Below are 17,673 nucleotides of genomic sequence, written 5' to 3'. Positions count from 1 at the left end.
TGTGCAAGAGTTAAACATGTATGTCAGGTCGGTCAATCCTCTTCATTCTTGGAACAGTGATGCATAGGCGGATCCATGGGAGGGGGGCCGCTTTCCCCCTTTCGTGGGAAAAATTTGGTTGATTATATAGGGAATCATTGAAGCATGACTGGAGCGCCCCCCCCCCCCTTTATGTCAGTCAACGGGTCCCCCTTAGGAAAAGTTCTGGATCCGCCACTGTGACGTAACAGCACACCTTATAACTGCAAACAACAACAACAAAAAAAGGAAAGGGCATGACTCGTTGGATCAAGGCAAAACATAATAACAAAGAACAATACAAAACAAAACAAAACAAAACAAAAAACGAACAACACAAAAAAAAAAAAGAGCTAACCCCTTCCCCCCTAAAATATCGAGGCTAAGTGTACTGTATCTAGTATAATGTTTAGTAAAGAGTTGAAGTAATGTGTAGAAATCCTCGACTTAATCATTTACCAATTATGCATGGCTATCAGGATTATCTCATAACTATGCGTCCTTAAATACTTTTTTTACTCACAATTAGTTCCTAGTATTGACAATCGAATTAAAAACTGATCTCTCATCGCTCCCGTTTTCTGATATGTCGCGTGGGAGCGTGGGAGCGGCATATCAGAAAACGGGAGCGATGAGAGATCGGTTTTTAATTAGATTGTAGTTTTGACAGAGGAGCACTTTGCAGCTCTTCAACTCATTGCCAACCAGACAAAATTGAAAGATGGGGTGCAACAAGCCACTGCAAGATCTCTCTTGCTTATGATACTGTCAATAATTTATCTTTTTATAAATATCATAAAATAAAATTGACCAAAATAGGAAATATGTCAAAGAGACAACAAGCCGGGCAAAGAGCAGAAAACAGCCGAAACCGCCACTGGGTCTTCAAAACAGCGAGAAAATCCCGCAGCGGTAGATGGGCTTCAGCTAGTTTAGTCAAAATGGACATCATACTAATATACATAGCTGAGACGAAAAGAAAGAGTCACAAAGAAATCCAGTATTTGTAAGTTGCCCTCAATAATATTATTTTGCGGCATACATCTTTGCATTTCTCCCTAAATCAGTCAATTCAGTTCTGTTAAATTGTTCCTTTTAAAATTGTTATACGATGATGACTGATGTACCCATATTTTGACTATTTTATTTATTGTGTCTGTTTATTTAACGCATCAATGTAAATATATCGGAAATTGACGAGACTGTCATTAAAGTGAGAGGGTTAGCGCTATAGAACCAGGTTTAATCCACCATTTTCTACTTTTGAAAATGCCTGTACCAAGTCAGGAATATGACAGTTCTTGTCCATTCGTTTTTGATGCGTTTTGTTATTTGATTTTGCCATGTGATTATGGACTTTCCGAATTGATTTTCCTCTAAGTTCAGTATTTTTGTGATTTTACTTTTTTTCAAAGATTGTAGATCTTCTGACGTATAAAGGAGTACGGACAAGAAAACAAAGTTATTGAGAATTGTTTCAAATTTTGAATATATATGATCAAGAAAATTCATAAATGCCACATGCACGATTTTTCAAGCTATATGTATATGATGTCACAATTCATGAAAACCAATATAACTACGAATTTTTTGCATTCTATTGATTTGTATATTTTGGAAACAATTTGCTCAGCTTAGAAACAACAAAACAATTCCAGAAAAGCTTTATTATAGCTATTAACATAGTCATAACACAACACATTACACAACACAAAGTTGTTTCTTAGGTGCATAGTTTTTTGTAATAAAAAATATACCATAAAGAAGATTGATAAAATAAGAAAATTCAAAGCAATTTAACAAAATATACATATTTTGTCATGATTTATTACCATGGTAGCACGTTTAATTAGAAAATTATTTTTTTTATTTTCTGAACACATATTAATATACCAAGGACCTAGTTAAGAACATATATGAAATTGGTTAATTTGCACCAAATTAAGGCAAAAAATAAGGACTTATTGACCCTACAACTTTTTCATAGTAATATACTACAAAAGACGTATATATACATAAATATACTATACATATCATAAATTATTTTATACAATGTAAAAAAAAATGGCGTTAACGTATGATTGCCAATGAGACAAATATCCACCAAAATTCGAGTAGAGTAAATCGGCGGTAAGCAATTATAGACAACCGTACGGCCTTCGATAATGAGAAAAACCCATACAGAATAGTCGGCAATAAAATACCCCGACATAACAAAAATATGTATTAAACAATTCAATTAAGAAAACTAACGGTCTTATTATTGTGCTTATGTTGACTAAACTTTTTTCCATTCTTCACAAATATAGGATTGCGTTAATGATTATATGTTACTATTCTTTTATTCTATCATACAATAAAAAAAAGACGTAAAATACTAGTAGTAATAGTAAATAATAAGAAAATCTTAAATTATATAGCATAACATGTTTTATATAGTAACCTATAACAGATGTTGACGTCACAGTATCGACTATTTCTAATCTTTATTTATGTACTATACCTTCTTTTTCATTGAGATAGTGAAGTGTTGTACACGTCTTCTATATAGAAGTGTACGACCAAGAAACTTTTTCTAAATGTAAACATGGGAGGTATTTAGATTGGCATGGGAACTATTCGGACTGCCAGTAAGTCAGATGGAATGGCTGCAGATACAGCCGCCACCTCATTACCAGGAACAGGCCCCGGGGTCTTGTTAACAGGTAAGTCTATTATATTACATGGGAGGTATTCCCTCGGTCATTCCTATGTACTGTGAATTTAATAATATTCATTGGATAATAATTTTCGTGGATTTCGTGGGTACAGGAGAACCACGAATTTAAATGTTAACATTATTACAATTTTTTTTACAGGAATATATGCGGAATTTGCCCAAACCACGAAATTAAATATCCACAAATATACTAGTTTTTCTAAAATTACAAAAATGAATACTTAGTACCCACGAAATTAAATGAATCCATATTAGTTAGAAAATTGAGGGCTTTATCTGAAACAAGACGTACTTTATTATACAATGATACATATGTGGTAAAACTAGCACAAAAAGCGCATTATACATTATTGAAATGTCAGCAGACAAATACTAGTATCTCATAATTTAAGTTTGATAAATAAATTGAAATGTAATTAAGTCAAAGGCATTAAAAAATAAAATTCATTCAAATTTTGAAACTATGGACAGTGGTCAGGTAAGGAAGACTTTCAAAATGTCGGCATCGACTTGACAAACATGCTAGATTCAAGGAGTTCATATGAACTGATTCAAAGATTAAGTCTTTTAACCATCCTTGTAACTCTAGACATTAAGATCGATTGATTTATTGTTATTTAACACACATAAGGAAATATTTCATACATATTTTGAACAGCTAGGTGTCGCGTAAAAAAATCGTTTTAGTTTCATTGATTGACTGGGAAAATTACTCCTAAATTAGCTAAATAAAAACTCATTTTAACTACAAATATTAAAAAACAAAAATGAAATTTAAGTACAACTTACAAATTATGTTAATTGTAAGATGAGCCCCTGGAACTCTGTGTGTTTTTATTAATTAAAATATTCCTGTGCTTATATGATATATTGCTCTCATTTTTCACAAACAAAATGTATCTGTTCAGTGGCGGAGCCAGGGGGGGGGGGTTCCGGGGGTTGGACCCCCCTTTTTTTTGGCCGATCAATGCATTTGAATGGGAGCCTATAGTTGGATACTCTGGGTTGGGACCCCCCCCTTTTTTTTTAAATGGCTGGATCCGCCACTACTGTTTGTGTTATTTTGAAATAAATAATATGTTGAAGTATAAAAATCAAAGCAGGCTTATTGAAATATAAAAAGTATAATACTCATGAGCTGATCATATCTTTTCATTTAAATTAGATTTTTAAATGTATTATGATTAAAGAATTGTTTTTATTGATTTACACATATGAGTGAATTTTTGTGACGATATCGTGATTTGTTTGATGAATATGAAATGTTTAAATAGAATATTAAGTATATAATCGTGATACAATGTCCGTCTACATCCTAAAGGCAAGAATATATGTATAAGACTGCATGTATGACCAAACGCAAAACTATCTAAATTGCTTTTAATTGATAAAGTCAACAACACTTACCGTCGCGATATCCTGATTGTATTTGGAAAAAAATAATACTGAAACCAAGGAACTTAAGGAACTCACTTTGAATTATTCAAATATTAACGGTAACAACTATAATTTTCTATAGAATTAGATATATTTCGGTTTTACACGGGGAAACTCTACACTAAAATTAAAATAAACGGGTTGATTTTGTATTCAATATTATACATTTTCCTTTCTTGGATGACGATGTTCTTTTTGCTCCATCTAACGGGGTCTGTTGGGACGTTTTGGATTTCAATGGATCTCAATGGATCTCATATTATTTATACTTGTAAATTATAAAGCCAGGACTTCGTTTTTCCACACATTACTTCAAACCTTTACTAAATTCTTCCAATGATATACTGTTTTGTTTATGAATTTTGGCTGTTCCTCGATAAAACATATTTCAAACGGAATAGCACATCCTAGAGTTAACGAAGATGTTCACCAATCCCATACACTTAGATACGATCAAGGTAAACTCGTCGATCCTTCAAATAAACTTATTCTAAAAGGTTACCAATTCAACACTGTATAATTGAATACTCTTTAAATATTGTTTTCATAAGTATACATATTGTTATCAGTAAATGAAAATTAAACTAAATGTTATTTTTGTGACATAAGCATATTCATAGCTCTACAATATTTCGATATCTGTATCTTGGCATTACACAATTTCATGTTTTTCTGTGACGTCAATGCCCTAAATTGAATGTTGGATGTGTGCTTATAGATATTTTAGTCTTAGATCCATGATTTTTTATTAGATGTAATTGGCTTTAGAACTAGATGTCAGTAACTGCGTCCGTTCGTCCCACTTCAGGTTAAAGTTTTTGGTCAAGGTAGTTTTTGATGAAGTTCAAGTGAAGTCCAATCTTGAAACATAGTACTCGACATCATTGTTCCAGTTTATGGGGAGGGTTTGGCACCAACAAACTAGTTACACTCGCCACATAATATATAGTGAATGTCGTTTGTTGCTGTATTTCACATTTGTTTAATTTCATTGTTTTCCCCGAAGTTCAGGCTTTTAAAGCTGACTGCTAGTATCCGGTATGGGCTTTGCTCATTGTTGAAGGCCGTACGCTGACCTATAGCTGTTAATTTCTGTTTCATCTGGTCTCTTTTAAAGAGTTGTCTCGCTGGCAATCATACCACATCTTCTATTTTTAATAATTAATCCGTAAAATTGTCTCGAACATGGCAAATCTTTGATTTCAATTGATGGATTTTTCCGGATTAAAGAAACACTTTACCCGGCGGATATTGAGTTATTTTTATATTTCGAATCAAAGGAAACGCAATATATATTACAATTTTATTTATGATAACGGTGATTGAGAAGAAAATTAGTTTTACTTGTAATAATTTCTCCATATATATCTTATTCAATGGAAATTCAAGATAAAAGTTTTATTGATCAGAAGTTATTGACTACACCTGCTTGGTTCACCGTCATAAAATACAGATATTTCAATTTCAAATCTCGTATATTGTAATTTGTCCTCTATTCAGCGTGCTTCAGGTGAAAACTCCATGTTTAAAGTATCATTAGTGGACGCAATTTTGTGAAGTTCAAAAATAAAATTTTCTATAGTGAGAAATGTTGTGTATTTCTTGAAGTTCTGGGAAGTATGAGAAAACGCTATTGGAAAATTAATATCATCCATATTTATAGAATTTTTTATTATTTGTAAAAGTGTAAGATGACTGATGTTGAAGTCCTGCTATAAATCTTCTTGGTGCCAACTTATGTACCAGGAATAAAAAGAACATTAGTCGAATACATCCTGCTTTGTAAAGCATTTTAGAGTCACTCAATAATAATTATTTAAATTCTTTATCTTTTATATTTAAGTGTTTACCATTATCTGTGTTGTTATCCTTTATACATCTTATAAAAAGTTATTTTAACAGGAGAAATCCTTGGTATTGTGATTGGTAGTTTGAGTGGTGTCCTCGTTTTGGTTGCTGTCGTCGTTGTTGTTGTCATCTACAGAAAACACCAAAGACGGAAAGCATGGAACTTTGAATATTACGATTTAGACGATGAATCGACCTCTAAATCAGCACCAATTTCTAGGTATAAGGTTAACCAATTATTCTATTTGGTTTTGATATCAATTTAGCTACCCCTCCCAAAAAAACAACAACAACAAAATCAAGAAAAAATCATAAATTCTAACAAACAAACAAACGAGTAAATAAATTTTAAAAGATCTTATAAAAAAAGCAATCTATATATATATAAACATCTAAACCCCATGCAGTTTTATGACAAGTAAATGAGACTTTGACACTGCTGACTAGAAAATAGATTTCTGCTTATTTCCATATTCCACCAATATCTACTTAGAAAGAGCAAAGTGGAAACAGATCAAACTTATATATAATTTTCAATTTTAAATAACAAATACCTATAATTCAACTTTACAGGAAAAACAAATCGAAAAGAAAAAACCGATTATGTTTTATTGCATTTTTAACCCAAATTTAATACGGCAATACGAAAAGATCGTTAAACTGTATTTAATGATCTGAATTTCAATAGGTCAGCCTCTCCAAAATTTCCAAAGAGAAAATCATGTCCTGATATTCATGCGGATGCACGGAATGTTATGGTACGATCAGCTACCTCTGCATGTGTACCCGACTTCATTCTGCCTCCTGAACGTATACAACCCTATTCAGACCATGAAAGTGGACAGATTAACTTCCTATCACCCGAAAACTGTGTTGGAATCAGACCAGATTTATATAGGTAAATATTTTTCGCAATCGAATTTGTCCTTCCTATACATAAAATAATGTCGAATTAAACAGTATAAACAAATCATAATTTGTCATTGTATATTTGATTTATGTAATTTCTAGAAATAAAGTAACACAAGATTTTTCCGAGCAAACAAAAAAGTTAAAGTAAATAAATAAATTACACGGTTAAATTTTAATTTCCAGGCCCAAAAGTGAATCAGACGATGACTCTGGAGTTTTCCCGCCAAGTGAACATGGTAGAATATGGTTTACCCTGGTGTACGATGGAGCTGTAGAACAACTAAATGTGAAACTAGTGAAAGTCAAAGAACTACCAGGTACTGTGAGAGTTACTTCTTTTCTGGATTTGTGGCTTTTGAGTGTGTAAATAATAACAGACAACAAATTCAAACACGAATATTTTCTCTGTCCTTAGCTGTAAATAAGTCCTAATAAAAAAAAAAAATATCTATTACTATATAAGGTATCTAAATAGATTTTTTTAAACACTACCCTCTTTCCTACCTTAACCTCTAGAGGAGTACGAAAAGGACAATAGATATAAACAGATGTGGTATGCAATCCAATGAGACAACTCTCCATTCAAGTCACAACATGTAAAAGAACAACCATTATAGATCAAAGTACGGTCTTCAACACGGAGCTTAAGTTGTTTTTAAGGTTACAATATACATTTTGATACAAATATCGGTAGTGAGTTATCGAGTTTCCCCCACATTGTTCGGTCAATACAATTATCGATAGCGATTAATCTTATTTTCAAAAATTGTTCGGTCAATACAAATATTTTTTTATGGGTTTTGAGTTATTTTTTTTCCCCCACATTGTTCGGTCAATACAATTATCGGTTGTGATTTGTCTTGTTTTTCCCACATTGTTCAGTAAACACAATTATCAATAGTGGTTTATCGTATTTCCAAAAATTGTTTGAATAATACTATTATCAGTAGTGATTTATTTTGTATTCCAAAATTGTTCGGTTAATACAAATATCGGTAGTGAGTTATCGTGTTTTCCCCACATTGTTCTGTCAATACAATTTCGGTAGTGATTTAGCTTATATTCCAAGATTGTTCGGTCAATACAATTTGTCAAATATCGGTAGTGAGCTATCGCGTTTTCTCCATATTGTTCGGTCAATACAATTATCGGTAGCGATTAATCTTTTTTCCCAATATTGTTCGCTTAATTCAATTATCGTTAATGATTTATCTTATTTTCCGCCAATAGTGTTCGGTCAATTCAATTATCGGTAGTGATTTATCGTGTTTCCCCCACATCGTATTTTCTAACATTGTTTGAATAATACGATTATCGGTGATTTATCGTATTTTCCAACATTGTTAAGAATGTTGTACAATGAGTTACATGCATACTTGAATTTTTAGATATTATTCATACTGTTAGTGTAAATATTTCAACATTTTATCCTGTTTAACAGAAAAATGACTTAATTGTGTGTAATGTTTATACATGTAAATGAACCTTTAGAGTCTGAAATAAAGATGTGTAGTCTAAAAACGTCATTGAACAATCTCTTCTAAAAGGTCAAACCTCCGATTTAGTAAATGTTTTTGTAAATAGAATGGACATGATAGCTAAAATCGGAGATTACTGACTGCCATTTTGTGCTTAAACCAAGAACTTCTTTAAAACAGGGGTTCGTATTAAAAACAACAAAAGGGGAAAACATTGGTTTTGTTAGTTTGAGTGTTCAAACCTAATTCTAAAGTTAACGAGCGTGAGAGGTTCGATTGATTGGTGGTGATGGGAGGGTTATCCAGACTCAAAGGTCTCATTACTTTTAGATATTGAATGAAATTTAAGCTTATTAGTTCATTCACTTTACAACATACAAGGGAAAACGGATCAATGAAGATTAGTAATAAATTATCATTTATTAACACAACAGATGTTATCGACCAAAGTCAACCAATTTCCATACAGTTGTGAAAATTCAAAAGTCGGTTTCACTTTAAACGCAAGGCCGTCTTGAGTAAATTTCAAGCTGTCGGTGTCCTGAAGGCCATTACAGATTAAAGTCTGCACACTATTGATTTGGCAATATATTAGATTTATAATGCTTCTAAGCATTAACAAACGAGGGGGACATCGAAATATTCCGAAGCATGTGAATGTAGAATATCTATGTTGTATAAAACTAGACAAATATACGAGGGGAACATCTCAATTGCAAGACATCGACATTATACTTCATGCATACCGGTATTCTGGAATAATTCGTTTTTCTTCGGCTCATTTAGACGGTTTAGTTTTAATGCCCCACCTACGATAGTAGAGGGGCATTATGTTTTCTGGTCTGTGTGTCCGTTCGTTCGTCATTACGTTCGTTCGTCCGTCTGTCCAGCTTCAGGTTAAAGTTTTGGTCAAGGTAGTTTTTGATGAAGCTGAAGTCCAATCAATTTGAAACTTAGTACACATGTTTCTTATGATATGATCTTTCTAATTTAAAAGCCAAATTAGACTTTTGACCCCAATTTCACAGTTCACTGAACATAGAAAATGAAAGTGCAAGTTTCAGGTTAAAGTTTTTTGTCAAGATAGTTTTTGATGAAGTTGAACTCCAATTTATCAACTTGAAACTTAGTACACATGTTTACTATGGTATTATCTTTCTAATTTTTAATGCCAAATAAGATATTTTACCCAATTTTACGGTCCATTGAACATGTAAAATGATAGTGCGAGTGGGGCATCCGTGTACTTTGGACACATTCTTGTTTTAACCTAAAATAAGCCAGCAAATTATCAAGTTATAAGGAGAGAAATAAACTCTCTGAAAACGAACTAATTGCCGCCGATATACCAGCTGTTGGTTATTCAGTAAAGCATAATATAAAAATATGGCTTTTATGGGTGGTGCTTATATTGCCGCATGCTCAGAAAAAATAAAACCCTTGACTTGGTTCGTCCCGGAAGAATGTGTTATTTTCCATTTTGGTAAATCCTCCGTAACAACCTTTTAGACTCGGGTGATATTTGTCTGAATGTATTGGTCAATCGCAACGGCCTCCACTAATTGACTGAGTGTGTTTATAATATTACAGGTCGCAGAAATGGCCAACTAAGAGACCCGTTTGTGAGAATATTTTTGCTACCAGATGAAAGGAATTCAAAAACATCAAAAGTAAAGAAGAAAACCCTAACACCTATCTACAACGAAACATTCAGTTTCCAGGTATAACAAGATTGAAGTCAAATGTGACAGCAAACTTGTCAACAACTACAATGTCGATTGACGGGTTCTTGCTTTTCGGCTTCTGATCAATATGTTTAACTCAAATGTTAAAAACATTGAGAAAATTGGTATAGGAAAAGTAGTAAACACTAAACGTCTTATGATGTCAAGGTTCAGTCATTGACGACTTTTGAGGTACATATATGGTAGCATCAAATTGATATTTTGTATGCATTTTTTCTTCAACTGATGATTTTTAATGGATTCCTTTGTTGCCTCTACCTCGTGTTTACTAAAGATATCCTTTGTTTTCAAATAGGGGTCTCATATCAGAATTCCGCCAGATCATGAAATAGAGTTTTCTCCTATGTCACAATTTTCTGTAGTCTGAAATAACTAAATCCCATATTTAATATTTTTGTAGTCTTAAATATCTCCATTGTTAAAATTTTCCAAATTATCAAATAAAATAAAAATTGCATTTTAGTCTAAAATGATTAAATCGCAATAATTTCTGAACTTACAGAAAGCAATTTGAAATGTGTTTAGTTTTATGTATGTGAAAATACTGCAGGATGTTGCTGGACTAATTGGATGTTTTACATTCTAGCTGTCTGCAGTTGATATAGACAAATGTACGCTGAGATTTTCTGTGTATGATGTGGACAGACGTCGTTTGAGGCACGTCCTTGGTCATGCATTTATTCCTTTATGCGATATTGACAAGACAAAAGTTACCACAATGTGGCGAGACTTGGAACCCAACTCTCATGTGAGTGATACTATCGATTACTCAGATTATTTAAGTTTCAGATCGCAAAGCAGACCATTAAAACAATAGGACTAAAAGAGCCAAATAATTATTCGAACACGGTTCACGAAATGATACCATTGATGGTGATACACGACTGAAAGCACATATTATTTATATAATTACTCTAAATATCAGCACACCAAAGTTTTTGCATTTTTTTGTTCTTCTCTCGCCGGGATTCGAACTCATGCTATTGGGATATCTGATCATTCTATGTAGCCGAGTGGTGTAAAACGCTGGACAAAGTGCAGTCTGTGTTGCCATGATATCCTAATAGCATGAATACGAGCTCCTGCAAGGGAAAAACAATTTTTTTATCCCGCAAATTTTAAGATTTAAATTTTGTTTGCTGATATTTAGAATTATTACCGAATATATGAACTCGATTCACTCAGTAAATTTAACGTTCTTCTACTCTGGTACTGATTGCTTGCAATCCTTTATGTATGGGACACCATAGATACAGTTTTACATATATAGCTTAACCTTAATGGCTATTATTTTCCCATTGTGAACTTTAATACTAACGTACCAAATTTCCAGCAGCGCATCGAATCTTTATCTCCCAGTTATAAACTGATGTTGCGTTGCTTGCATTATTTTATTTTTGTAATAAAGGGTTGCACCTCCAGAGAAAACCACGGTCCCTATGGTTCTTCATGATTTGAAGTCATTTGTTTGAAAGTTTGCAACACTGACTTGATTGACAGTTTCAGAAATCTGTGTTACAAATATCCACAGATATGTCCTGATTGCTGTGGCTTTAATGTCGCACCCCTTACTGTACTTACGTTAATTATCGAATATAACTTATGACCGGATTATTTTTTTGTAATGAGCAACACTAAAATTATCAGAGTTCACCCCAGGGTCTTCAGTAGAGTTAATATTTCAGGAGCTGCTTAAGATATCTAGCATTACGAGCAACGCACCACATCTTACCATATACATGTATAGTCGCGTGCAACATATCAGAAAACCGGAGCGATGGGATATTTGTAGCACAGATTTTTTTCTAATCGGTTTTTAATTTGATTGCATACAGGAGAGTTCCACGATCTGCAAAGTTTTTAAAAGAACCCTTGCAACAACTCTCAGAGAGATCCGTAGATGGCCCGTTTGTCACAGACTAAATTTCTCATACGAAACGGACGAAACCAACGAAAATGACTTTTGATTTTCAGTTTTAATTAGATTGTCTTATATGGTGCTTCGGAATTCACGTACCGTTTTGACCAAACAAGGCTATATTTTAATAACACCACAGCCAAACACTTTGCCCAAGAGCAGGTAATTTGCATATTACTCAGCTTCTGAATCATGGTATAATTTGGTATCTGTCGTGGTACTTTGTAATGATGTGTCTGAGACTATGATAACGCATGTGTTGTAGTAGATTTAGGTTGTGCCATGTAAGCGAGTGCATGTCGTGGTGCTTTGTAATGTGTCTGAGACTATGATAACGCATGTGTTGTAGTAGATTTAGGTTGTGCCATGTAAGCGAGTGCATGTCTATCGTACAGTCACTCCATGATAATTGAATATTTCTTCAATGTCTAATAATTAGTGGAGTACTTTACACGAAACCACGTGCAACTAAGTGTTCCAACTTTGTAAAATGTATTCAAATCTCTTGTTTCCAACTGAAATGTTTACATTTACATTCTGTTGTGTATTTGTCTTTGGCCAACTTTGCGTTGTAGTTTGTTACTAGATATGTTATTCCTTAGAAGATAAACATAGGACTATGTTACCTTCCAAGCAATGACAACATTCATGGCTTTGCATTGTAATTTGTGATTTCAGATATGTAAAGCCCTAGGAGATATACACATAGGACTATGTTTAATACCTTCCAAGCAATGACAACATTCATGGCTTTGCATTGTAATTTGTGATTTCAGATATGTAATGCCCTAGGAGATATACATATAGGACTATCTTACCTTCCAAGCAACGACAAGATCAAAGTTATCATTCTGAATGCACGACACCTGCGTCATTTGGATTATGACATGATAAACGGTTGGTAAAGTAGAATTATGTTCTATGGACAGTAACACCTTAAACAGTCATGAAAACAAAAGTGATGATTTAGGTGAAGCCACTGGAGATAGTCACTGACCTTGTGGATCAGTTCGTCCCACCAGAGTTATGCTGTTTGTGTAGCTTAATCTCGACTTTAGTCCATAGTTGTGTTGTGTAGCTTACTCTCGACTTTAGTCCATAGTTGTGTTGTGTAGCTTAAACTCGACTTTAGTCCAGAGTTGTGTATGTAATATGTCTCGGAGTTTCTTTTGACAATCAGTTGAGGTTCGTGGCTTTGTGCTTTGTTTAATACTTAGTGGTATGTGCATAGCTTTGTGCTTTGTATAAGACTGTGTGGTTAGAATGGCTTTATTTTTTGTAAAAGACTGTGTGCTTAGTATGGCTTTGTGTTTTGTATAAGACTGTGGTTTGAATGGCTTTGTGTTTTGTATAAGACTGTGTGGTCAGAATGGCTTTGTGTTTTGTATAAGGGTGTGTAGTTAGAATGGCTTTGTGTTTTGTATAAGACTGTGTGGTTAGAATGGCTTTGTGTTTTGTACAAGAGTGTGTGGTTAGAATGGCTTTGTGTTTTATATAAGACTGTGTGGTTAGAATGGCTTTATTTTTTTTATTAAGACTGTGGTTAGAATGGCTTTGTGTTTTGTATAAGACTGTGGTTAGAATGGCTTTGTGTTTTATATAAGACTGTGTGGTTAGAATGGCTTTGTGTTTTGTATACGACTGTGTGGTTAGAATGGTTTTGTGTTTTGTATAAGACTGTGTGGTTAGAATGGCTTTATGTTTTGTATAAGACTTTGTGGTTAGAATGACTGTGTTTTGTATAAGACTGTGTGGTTAGTATGGCTTTATTTTTTGTATAAGACTGTGTGGTTGGAATGGCCTTTTTTTTGTATAAGACTGTGTGCTTAGTATGGCTTTGCGTTTTGTATATGACTGTGGTTAGAATGGCTTTATTTTTTGTATAAGAGTGTGTTGTTAGAATGGCTTTGTGTTTTGTATAAGACTGTGTGGTTAGAATAGCTGTGTTATGTATAAGACTGTGTGATTAGAATGGCTTTGTGTTATGTATAAGACTGTGTGGTTAGAATGGCTTTGAATTTTGTATAAGACTGTGTGGTTAGAATGGCTTTGTGTTTTGTATAAGACTGTGTGGTTAGAATTCCTTTGTGTTTTATATAAGACTGTGTGGTTAGAATGCCTTTGTGTTTTATATAAGACCGTGTGGTTAGAATAGCTGTGTTATGTATAAGACTGTGTAGTTAGAATGGCTTTGTGTTTTGTATAAGACTGTGTGGTTAGAATGGCTTTGTGTTTTGTATAAGAGTGTGTGGTTAGAATGGCTTTGTGTTTTGTATAAGACTATGTGGTTAGAATGGCTTTATTTTTTGATTAAGACTGTGGTTAGAATGGCTTTGTGTTTTGTATAAGACTGTGGTTAGAATGGCTTTGTGTTTTGTATAAGACTGTGTGGTTAGAATGGCTTTGTGTTTTGTATACGACTGTGTGGTTAGAATGGTTTTGTGTTTTGTATAAGACTTTGTGGTTAGAATGGCTTTGTGTTTTGTATAAGACTGTGTGGCTAGTATGGCTTTATTTTTTGTATTAGACTGTGTGGTTGGAATGGCTTTTTTGTGTATAAGACTGTTTGCTTAGTATGGCTTTGCGTTTTGTATATGACTGTGGTTAGAATGGTTTTATTTTTTGTATAAGAGTGTGTGGTTAGAATGGCTTTCTGTTTTGTATAAGACTGAGTGGTTAGAATAGCTGTGTTATGTATAAGACTGTGTGGTTAGAATGGCTTTTTGTTTTGTATAAGACTGTGTGATTAGAATGGCTTTGTGTTTTGTATAAGACTGTGTGATTAGAATGGCTTTGTGTTTTGTATAAGACTGGTTAGAATGGCTTTGTGTTTTGTATAAGACTGTGTGGTTTGAATGGCTTTATGTTTTGTATAAGACTTTGTGGTTAGAATGGCTTTATGTTTTGTATAAGACTGTGGTTAGAATGGCTTTATTCCTTGTATAAGACTGTGGTTTGTATGGCTTTGTATTTTATTTAAGACTGTGATTAGTACATGGCTTTGTGTTTTGTATAAGACTTTGCAGTTTGTAGACGACTTCATGGTTTATATATGGCTTTAACAGTTTGTGTTTTGTGGGGGACTTAGTAGCTACTACATGGCTTTGTGTTTTGTAGAAGATTTTGTGGTTTGTAGATGGATAAGTATTTTGTACAAGATTCTGTGGACTACTTTTTGTTTTGTAGATGATTATGTGATTGCACATGGCTTTGTTCTGTAGATGACTTTGTGTTCTGTAGATGACTTTGTGGTTTGTAGGTCACTTTGTTTTTAAAATGACTTTGAACAAATATTTTTTTAAAGACCTACATAATTATGTTATATATCAAACATCCTGAAATGTTTATTTAACTAGCAACAAGAATATATTTAAACTTGCAGGTAAAAGAAACTACAATGCCTTTCATATAAAACTTGTAAATCAATGGTGTATCATGACAGAGATGTGAATAAATGATACATGTAATCTAAAATAAAATAATTTCTGGAAGCTTGACATAGTAGTCATGGAGGAGCCTGTCAATATGAATACTACACATATACATATGCTGTGTCAGAATCAAAAAGGCTTCTAAGTTGTCATGTAAGGTTTCCTCCATCAAAATGCCATTTTATAGTAACCTTTATATAACCACATGAATAAAATCTCATACTAAAGTTCTTTATATTTTCAGGTATTTATGTCAAAGTTCAGATGAACCATGCTCGTCGACCTTACAAATCAAAGAAAACAATGGTAAGACCCACTGCTGAGGACCAAACATTCAATGAAGCATTCTCCTTCTGTACAGCAGGACAGCCTATTGAGACTTGTAATTTTGTTGTCTCAATCATGGTCTGTCCAAAAAAATATTTAGGACAAAATGAAATCTATGGAAAAGCCATTGTTGGATCGTTCATGTATGCCCGTGGAGAGGATCTAGTTCATTGGCAGGAAATGATTTCTCAACCACGATCTACTGTTAACAAATGGCATTCACTGACCAATGATATCTAAGCTTCACAACAACGCTCTACTGTTAACAAATGGCATTTACTGACTAACGATATCTAGGCCTTACAACCCTGTTGCAATGTTTGCAAATGGCATTCACTAACCAATGAAATCTAGACATTATTTCCTGATTGACATGCTATATGCCCATTTAATGGTCACAAGTTTTCACTGTATTATTGTAGAATCTCAGATTAGTATGTTTACCATTATTTAAGCTGTAAATTTTTTTCTCATCGTAAACTGTACTTTGACACTAGGTCAGTAAGCATTATTTTCTGTTAAAAATATTTGAATAAGAAAACAATGTTGGGGCATGGCTAAAATCTTTTTAATTAACTCTCCTTCATATTGAAGATCTTTGCCAGTTTATCATTTCAAAATATTTATACATATGTATATGGAAGGAAAACTTATTTTATTACCGATTTGACTCAGATTCTCATATTTGATTTAAAACATACTGAAAAACATATCCAAAATATAATAAGTCTTGAATAAACAGTTAACAATGCATATACTAGATAATATGTATCAAAATCTCATGTGTATTTTACTCTAGACACCATCTAATTAACTATCGAGATTACCTCCGAAAACTACAAAGGATCAGATAACAAGATATAAACAAAAACATAGAAATAAACAGAGGTGGATTTAGGGGGGGGGGCCTGCCCCCCCCCCCCCCCCCTTTTTGGGAAAAAGTTTGGTTGCTTATATAGGGAATCACTGAAGCGTGACTGGAGTGGGCCCCCTCTTAGGTCAGTCAGTGGGCCCCCACTTATGAAATTTCTGGATCCGCCACTGATAAATAGATAGCAACCTGGTGCAAATGGATTTTTCTATGTCTGTTTGATTTCATGTAATAGGTTAAAAAATAAGTTTGTTATTGTTAATACCTGTATAAGAATGTTTTTTGTGGATTGAATCAGTCAATCAAATGATTTACCTTTGTTACTTTTAATGTTGACATTCTTTTCTTTTAATAACTGTTAACACATAAAGCATGCATAATTCTTGTTTAGCTATGGGGTTAAATTAAAGTTCACATGAATACTGATTCAAAAAGGTCGAGTTATCATTAATGTTTCTTACCTTATTTTGATAAAATCTAATCATACTTGCTGCTAAAAGCAATTTATTATTTCACTATATCACTTTCATAAATGATTGAACAAAAAAAAATATCAGAATTATTTTTTTTTATACAATTGATCTTTGCTTATTCATGCTTTTAGCAACATATAGCTTTGAATCAAAATTCAATAATTATGTGTGTTTTTTGTAGACAAGGGACATAACTGTAGCTGTGATAAAAATAGAATCAAAATGTCTTCATTACTTACAATAGTTATGGGAAATAAAAATGAGGATGAAAACAAATTCTTTGTTTATTTTTGTTACACATCACACTTGAACTTCAATTAAAAATAAACTTCTCAGCAGAAATCCTGTTTTTAGAAATGCATGTAGCTTTCTTTGCATTTCACAATACGTTTATACAATTTGAAGTATTATCATTTAATACCATATCTTCACAAAGTGTAGGAATGTTCACCTAAAATATTTATGTAATGAACAGAAAAGGAATTTTTCTACTGAA

At 33.1% G+C, this 17,673-nt stretch overlaps 1 protein-coding gene across 1 annotated transcript; it reads left to right on the top strand.

Annotated features, from left to right (window-relative positions):
- The first annotated feature begins 2,518 nt into the window (after positions 1–2,518).
- LOC143046092 (synaptotagmin-2-like) lies at positions 2,519–17,453 on the top strand. The gene is made up of 8 exons (XM_076219078.1): positions 2,519–2,723; positions 6,077–6,242; positions 6,711–6,920; positions 7,118–7,251; positions 10,003–10,133; positions 10,744–10,905; positions 12,852–12,972; positions 15,751–17,453. Exons 1-8 carry the CDS (start codon positions 2,627–2,629, stop codon positions 16,071–16,073), a joined length of 1,344 nt encoding a protein of 447 aa, XP_076075193.1. The 5' UTR covers positions 2,519–2,626; the 3' UTR covers positions 16,074–17,453.
- The last annotated feature ends 220 nt before the right edge of the window (positions 17,454–17,673 follow it).

The sequence above is a fragment of the Mytilus galloprovincialis genome, chromosome 9, assembly GCF_965363235.1.
Source record: "Mytilus galloprovincialis chromosome 9, xbMytGall1.hap1.1, whole genome shotgun sequence".
NCBI classification, from domain to species: domain Eukaryota; kingdom Metazoa; phylum Mollusca; class Bivalvia; order Mytilida; family Mytilidae; genus Mytilus; species Mytilus galloprovincialis.
The sequence above is the reverse complement of the archived record's forward strand: the minus strand, read 5'-3'. Positions and strand labels throughout refer to the sequence as shown.

Excerpts from the sequence above, each read along its gene's own strand:
- LOC143046092 (XM_076219078.1), top strand. The coding sequence starts at position 2,627 with ATGGGAACTATTCGGACTGCCAGTAAGTCAGATGGAATGGCTGCAGAT. Across the intron at positions 10,134-10,743 it reads ACGAAACATTCAGTTTCCAG|CTGTCTGCAGTTGATATAGA; the intron begins GTATAACAAGAT and ends TTTACATTCTAG. Across the intron at positions 12,973-15,750 it reads GGATTATGACATGATAAACG|GTATTTATGTCAAAGTTCAG; the intron begins GTTGGTAAAGTA and ends TTATATTTTCAG.